General features: G+C 48.7%; 1 protein-coding gene across 3 annotated transcripts; it reads right to left on the reverse strand.

Annotated features, from left to right (window-relative positions):
- Nucleotides 1-1,087: 1,087 nt before the first annotated feature.
- RAB8A (RAB8A, member RAS oncogene family) lies at nucleotides 1,088-6,935 on the reverse strand. Of its 3 annotated transcripts, none has more exons than XR_012657818.1 (8): nucleotides 6,619-6,935; nucleotides 6,266-6,326; nucleotides 5,960-6,020; nucleotides 5,391-5,468; nucleotides 4,839-4,928; nucleotides 4,101-4,166; nucleotides 3,227-3,558; nucleotides 1,088-3,130 (listed from the first exon to the last, which is right to left on the reverse strand). XR_012657818.1 is itself a non-coding variant. In XM_075077707.1 (8 exons), exons 1-8 carry the CDS (start codon nucleotides 6,740-6,742, stop codon nucleotides 2,551-2,553), a joined length of 624 nt encoding a protein of 207 aa, XP_074933808.1. In that variant the 5' UTR covers nucleotides 6,743-6,935; the 3' UTR covers nucleotides 1,088-2,550. The 3 variants fall into 3 exon arrangements, 2 of the variants coding, with proteins under 2 accessions (XP_074933808.1, XP_074933809.1); XM_075077707.1 differs by having other exon boundaries at nucleotides 1,088-2,643; nucleotides 3,508-3,558; XM_075077708.1 differs by lacking the exon at nucleotides 4,101-4,166 and having other exon boundaries at nucleotides 1,088-2,643; nucleotides 3,508-3,558.
- Nucleotides 6,936-7,006: the final 71 nt, after the last annotated feature.

The following is a 7,006-nucleotide window of genomic DNA, read 5'->3' on the forward strand; positions in this document are numbered from 1 at the left end:
ATGAAACTTCCTGAGATCAGGCAATAATGCCGTTGTTCGTTGAGTAAAACCAATCATTTTGTAAAAGGAAATCATGCTATAAATTAGGTACAGAAACATGTGCAACAACCAGCCTAAGTTTAAACAAAAGGTGTTCACATACAGTTAGTTTTGAATGCAAAGAGTGACTTATGAGGAGTGAAAAACACCACTCCATCCTTCAAGTTTTATCCCCTTGTAAATGGATATGGTTTTCTTTCTCATCTCAAGACGAGTTATCGATTTAGATACCACCAACGGGCAACGCCCAGGGTCGCAAAGGACAGCCTGTGATAGCAAGTTAGACTAACCACTTATTTTTCCAGTCACTTTGAAAAATAAGCCTGGCTGCAACATCTGGCTATTTTAAAGTAGAAGGATGGATGCGAGACAACCCACGTTTACTACTAAGCCAGAGACAAATCATTGAACAGATCTGGTTTGTGTAGCAAAACACCATTCAGCCCATGCCCTAATCACCTCCCCGGTTCCACCTCAGTGATTTCTGGAGGCTCACACAGTGTCTTTCTCTAAAAGCATCCTTACCTCGGGATAGAAGCATCTTGTCCCCGCTATAGCTCTGCATGAGCTACTCTCCGAAGCATATACTGCCTAGAAGCACATACTGACTTGGAGGCTCTTCAGCAGCTTAACATGATTTTCTCCTACAAATACATCTGCCTGTAATCTGCTACAGTGCACGTTCACCAACTCCTCACACTAAAAAGCCACAAGTAAACAAAGAAACCCCCGTGATAAGGTTCCAGTTAGTGGAGAGCTTTTCATATGACTTTAATCATGAACAGACTCACTGTAACCTGCTAGCTATTAAAAAAAAAAATTGGTAGCATAAAAAAAACCAAACACATTTTTATAAAGCAGTAACTTCCTTTTTCCATTTTAGAAAACCAGGCAACGTTCCTGTTGAGCCCAATTGCCTGCTGCAGATTTATAAAGCTTAATTAGGAATCTGGTAGATCTTTAACTACAGTAACACCTACCAGTGCTACTGTGAGGCCAGAACAGAATACCACAAACTTGAAGAAAACAAAACTGGTGAGTAAATTCATTAACTTTAAAATCAGCTTTAATTTTACCCTTAAGTGCAGTTGTCAATGTAAACAAAGCACGTTAACAATTCCAGTGAGTTGCAGGACACAGCTGATATATATGTTCATCTGAATTAAATATACCGTAGTTCAATCACTTGACAGCAGACTTCAAAGTAGATGGCTCTTACTGGCTCCATGTGTCAGGCTGATTAAGAGTCAGGCTTACAGCCTCTGAGCTGAGAGCAATTCGCTACCGAGCTTTACTTGGCCGTTACATTTTATACATTGGAATGTAATAGACTGTGTTTATAGGAATAAATACATAGAATATTTCCACTGAGGACTAAACATCGTTTGCATTGATGCACACTATTAACAGGTTTGTTGCTGCTCGACATCCGAAATGATCGACCCGCAGCAGCAAGGCAAATCTCAGTTTAGAAAAGTTTGTTTTCAGAAAGTGTTCGTATGTGCAACATTTATTTGCATATGTGAGCAATTGTGCATGAGAACACACGACTGGAAGCAGTGCAATACATTTTCTTGTCACAATTTATAACTAGCTACTACATCATGACAGATCTGGAGTCGTTCTCAACTGGAGGAGAAAAAGCCACCCCCTGTAACGTTACAAACTTTGAGAAGTGTCCCCACCCGAGCCAGGGGCGTTTCTCTTACAACGGATGATAGACGAGTGGCACGGGACTCGCTGGAGCTGTCACCTGTCACACGTGTCCGAACGCCTGGAGTAGTTAATCAAGCACGGTCAAGTCTAACATGGATAAAGTAACTCCTGACGGTCAGGATCCACTATATTTACAGCACGCTTTGGTTTTTTAAAAAAATAGATTCCTTTGAGGAGGATTTTTTTTTTAAAAACTTCAATTGTACTGGTGGATTGTCTAGAGTAACGCAACTGAGTAAGTAACAGGCAGGTAAAGGGTTTTCTCTGCAGTAGCAGAGAGGCGGAAATGCAGAAAGCTTCCTTCTACCTTCTGCAAAGGTAGGAGCCTGTACTGCTTACCGAGTGCATTTAGTGGGTGCTTCGATGAGGTTGTTCTAGCTGCATCGACAGACACGGCTACGCGCATGTATCGCGTACACATACCTGCACGGTACTAATATTGGCATTTCAGTTTCTTATTTTGATCATCGCTTAAATCTTTCTGATTTGGATACATTACAGATAGGGACAGAAAGACCGAAGCCTGTCAGCAAAGGCGCTGTATCACAGGTCCCGTTTGATCTGTCCTCCCTCTGCTAGACAATACACGTGCCCAGTGGCAATCTGACAAAAATAAACTTGTTTCATCTCCAAAATTGAAGAGTCACACAATTACTAAAATAAACAATTTCTTATTCAGATGGTCACAAAGTGACAAGGTATGTTGAAAATGCTAAGTCCACCGACAGAGAATCTCACTCAGAACAGGCACAGTCCAGTTCAGCCGAGCGGATGCTCAGATTAAGGCCGTGTCCCTCACAGAAGAACACATCGGAAAAAGCTGCTTTTCTTTTGCTGGTCTGGTGTGATTTTGACTCCCTGGTTGCTGCCTTGCGGGCTATTACCTTCCTGAAGACGCAAAGAATATCAAGTTACTTATTTACACTTAACACCTTCTAGCACCCACGCTTCATCCCTTTGCTTTGTTGAGTCAACAAAGAAACCATTGCTGAAATCAACTCATCTATCCGAGCCTTTCATCAGGCACTACGAGGAGTCAGAGGACCCCAGCTGCCACTTTTGGCTTTGCCTAACACGCACTGTGCCTATGCTGCTTCTTCCTGTAAACTCAAAGACAGCTGAGATTAAAATAAAAAAAGATATAGGCCACGTCTGGCTCTTGCTGAAACACCTGGGAATCGTCAGCAAGACCCAGAGCGTTGCAGCTCTACCGGCACGTGTTGGGTCACATGAAGGCAGAACGCTCAGTGGAAGTAGAGGAGATCTTTGTTAGGAACAAACTGACATCGGTGTACGTTTATTTGTTGTACAAAAGATAACGCAATCGCTTCTCAGGAAAACTTCCACCAAAGTTATCAAAAAATTAGTTCTTTACCTATTTTCAAACGTACTAGTTTGAAGGCTCCCCTCAAGTGTGAAGGGGCCTGCTACAGGTCTCATTGATAGCATTCTGTTTCTCAGGCTGCTCTACCCACCACTCACCTGACTTTCAATAACACAACTAAAAGATAATTTGATTTAGAAAACCTCAACCGCTGCAGCTAAGTCCTGAACGCAGAGACAATAGTTTATAAGCCAAGGTCAGAGCGTGGCTTGACAAAACTAAAAATCAGTTTCTGTAACCTTCGGTGCACCCCCCGTGAAAGAGACCACGAAGTATTTCTGTGTGCTGTGAAACGGCACTTCCTATTTGGCTTCGGGCTCCGGATTTTCCTGGTTAAACATAGCATGGACCAAGCAAAGGTTACTCACCAACTTCTTGTCCATTTTTGCTTTGATATCTCTTGCAAGAGTGAAAAATGCCTGCGACAAGTCAAACAGCTACGTGTTACGTGGTAAATAAAACAGTGTCTAACATTTTTGTTCCGCCATAAGCTGCCTTCCCGAGTTTCTAGACGTAGTCCTGAAGAACATCAACTTTTCAGGTTTTATCCCCCGCTCCAGGTTTTGATGCTCTTTTTCTAACTCCACCACCTCCTCCCCGAGCCTGAAAACCACGACGGCGCGCGCCTCCGTGGGGGCACGGGCCGGTTTTCAGAGCGGCAAAACGTCGCCCTTTATCAAACGCGTTATTGAATGCCAAGACAGGAGCCGACTTTCTCGGCCTGCTGCTCTAACGCAGTGTGCTGTAACACCCTCCTGCTACGCTCTAAACACCAAGTCCAATTCAAATAAATTAGCATAACACTGGTTAGGCAATGCCTTCACGGAATGCACGGGCATGTACTTAACCCCACAGCAGCAGCCAACAACTGCGTTTGCATCTGACGGGGATGGGCGAGCGGTCGCGTTGCTTGCTTGCCTAAACGAGACAACAAACACACGGGAAAGGCCACAGTACTTACGTCCTCTATGTTTATGTTTGCTTTTGCGCTGGTCTCCATAAATTTAATTCCAAAACTTGCGGCAAGCTGAACAAAAGCAGGTTTCACGTTAGTTGGATAATTGTGGGAACGGCACTAACTACAACCAACCGCGCGGGCCCTGTCCCTCCCGGCGTGATTCAGAGCACCCTGGGGATTTACTCCAGCAGAACAACCTGCAGAAATCAGGAACTACGTCTCGCTCCTATTAGTGTCGCTTCTTACCGGGCTTTGTTCCGCTGTTTTACGCCCTGCACACGCTTTAATCTGCTCCTTTGTCTCTTGATTTTTTTCTCACACAGCTATCTTGTCAGTCTTGTAACACCTGCAGCGCGCGGAAGCACCTTCTCTGCCTTTGCTAAGTAGCACCTGACGCCGGAAAAGACAAGCCCGTCTACCTCGCCTCGGTGGCTTTCAGCCAAACAGAGACATTTCCTAAATGTCAACCTCCAGCACGCTGCTGCTGCCTTTTTCTAAGAAAAAAAATCCAGCTCGTCGCTTTGCACCTAACACATCTTGACCAGAGAGTTGACACGGATTAACACAGGCTCAGCATTTTATCGGAGCGGGGAAGTGCACTGTGGCTACAGCTTGGGAAACGCTCTGTGGTTCCACTTAGAAATAGCACTGAGGGGCCCAGGAAGCCCACAGTCAGCCACCAGCGCCATTTCTGTACTCTGTAAAGCCAAAGCTGAAATACTTCAAAACCGCGGCACTTACCTTCTCCCCTTGCTCTCTGGAAACTTGTCTTTTGTCATTTGCGTCGCATTTGTTCCCAAGGATCATCTTTTCAACGTCTGGAGAGGCGTGCTGAGATAGAGACAGACCACAGAAAGGGCTTCGGCTTGGGTGGTTTTAGACAAATATCATCATAAAGGCGAGGCATGCACCAAGGGCTCAGCAGGGAGACGCTGGCGCCGAGCGTGGGCCCCCCCCAAACCCCTCCTCCCCACAGCTCACGGCAGGCACGGGCAGCCCAGCACGTGTCCTGTGCCATGGCAGCTCTCAGAGCGCTCCTCGTGCCACAGACACGTCCTCTTTTCCGTCCCCTCATGGCCAGAGGGGCCACCGTCCCTGCAGCCGCACAGCAAGCAACCCCTAACCACAACATTCCGCAAGTTATCACTGATTTTCATTCCACTTATTTTCCAAGCACCCGTCAGCGCATGAACTCAAGAGAAACTTAATGATTCGGAAGCATTTAGGTTTCAACTGCTTTGGGAGGAAGAAAAGAGCATCTTTGAATATTTAGTAAGTAAACAGAGAAATTACCTCTTCGATATTCCTGACCCAGTTCCGAATATTTTCAAAAGATTTTTCATTGGTGATGTCGTAGACTAACATAATGCCCTGAAGATGAAGGAGACAGACTGTTTCAGCTAGCATCGGTTTAAGCAAGCGTTAAAGACTTGCCCATAGCAGAAAGGAGCAACTTAAAGACTGTTTTTAAAACAGCTGGCTCGCAGTCCTACACAGCGTTTAATCACAGTTCGGGCCTCGCTAGATAACGTGTGCAGGATGTGTGTTTACGGAGTGAGTCACAGAGCAAAGCCAGCCCCGGGAGCTCCAGCAGCGCCGGGGCACTGCGGGAAGCAGGAGCGCAACCGCAGATAACTCGGCTGGGCAGAGTTTACATGTCGGAAGGATGACAGTTGTGTGCATTTGTTGTGGTTCAGCCCCAGTCAGCAGCCGAGCCCCACGCAGCCCCGCGCTAGCTACCATGAAGAAAATTAACTCGATCGCAGCCAAAACCAGGGCAGCGTTCCACGTTAAACCCAACCGATGCAACTGTGAAAGCTGAACGGTCCGGGCTGGGTTTAGCACCACCGCAGCACTCCTACCATTGCTCCCCTGTAGTAGGCGGTCGTGATGGTTCGGAATCGCTCCTGCCCGGCGGTGTCCCTGCAACAGATGCAACACGGGGCTCACACGAACTGCCACCGCGCTTAAGTCACCACCAAGAGTTTTAGTTAAATAGTGTCAAAGCGGCCTTAGGGGCAGCAAAACTATCTCTGAGTTTCTGAGATATCGTTAACTGCTGAAGAGGACAACTAGAGCGAAAACTTAACGGCAACATCCCCGCACCGCACCGCAGAGACACCACATTATCAGGGTCAGCCCCGAGAGCTTTAGAGGAAAACTCTTACCATATCTGTAGTTTAATTCTCTTGCCGTCTAGCTCTATGGTTCTAATTTTAAAATCGATACCTGAAAAGAGAAGCGACGACATCACTTACAGTTTCTGTCAAACACCAAATTGACGCTTCCTTCCCTCCCCCCGATTTCGCGTTGGCAGGCGGGGCACCAGCACGGCGCCCCCCACGCCGCAGTTACCCGGGGAGCCGGCAAGATCAGCAGCGGCCTCCTGCGGGCGCGGCTCCGGGGGCACCTCACCAGCCCCGCCGCGGCAGCGACCCGAGCCGGGAGACACGGCCGCCGCCATCGGCGCTCCGGCGGGCGGGAGGAGCCACCTCCGGGCCGGGGCCGGGGCCGCGCTCACCAATGGTGGAGATGAAGGTGGCGTTGAAGGCGTCCTCCGAGAAGCGGAAGAGCGCGCACGTCTTCCCCACGCCCGAGTCGCCGATCAGCAGCAGCTTGAAGAGGTAGTCGTACGTCTTCGCCATGTTCGCGGGCGCCACCCCTCCCTCCCCCCGCACCTCCTCACGGGCCGCCCCTGCCGCCCATCACCGCCCGCCGCGCGCTTATTGGCCGAGCGCGGCGCGCGTCACGGCCGGAGTCCGGCAGGAAGAGCGGGGAGCCGGCGTTCCATTGGCGGGGTGCTCTTTGCCCGGTCTGTAAGCGGCGGCGCGATTGGCACACCCGCCCCGCTGCGCGTGCCCGGCGCAGCGTCATTTCCCGCGGCGGGCGGAAGGCGCGGGCGGCGGCGC

This window comes from Phalacrocorax aristotelis, chromosome W (assembly GCF_949628215.1).
Source record: "Phalacrocorax aristotelis chromosome W, bGulAri2.1, whole genome shotgun sequence".
In the NCBI taxonomy this organism is placed as follows: domain Eukaryota; kingdom Metazoa; phylum Chordata; class Aves; order Suliformes; family Phalacrocoracidae; genus Phalacrocorax; species Phalacrocorax aristotelis.

Coding starts and splice junctions, on each gene's coding strand:
- RAB8A (XM_075077707.1), bottom strand. CDS start 6,742: ATGGCGAAGACGTACGACTACCTCTTCAAGCTGCTGCTGATCGGCGAC. Junction 6,021..6,265: donor AGAATTAAACTACAGATATG/GTAAGAGTTTTC, acceptor CATCTGTTGCAG/GGACACCGCCGGGCAGGAGC. Junction 4,167..4,838: donor CCAGAGAGCAAGGGGAGAAG/GTAAGTGCCGCG, acceptor GCTTTTGTTCAG/CTTGCCGCAAGTTTTGGAAT.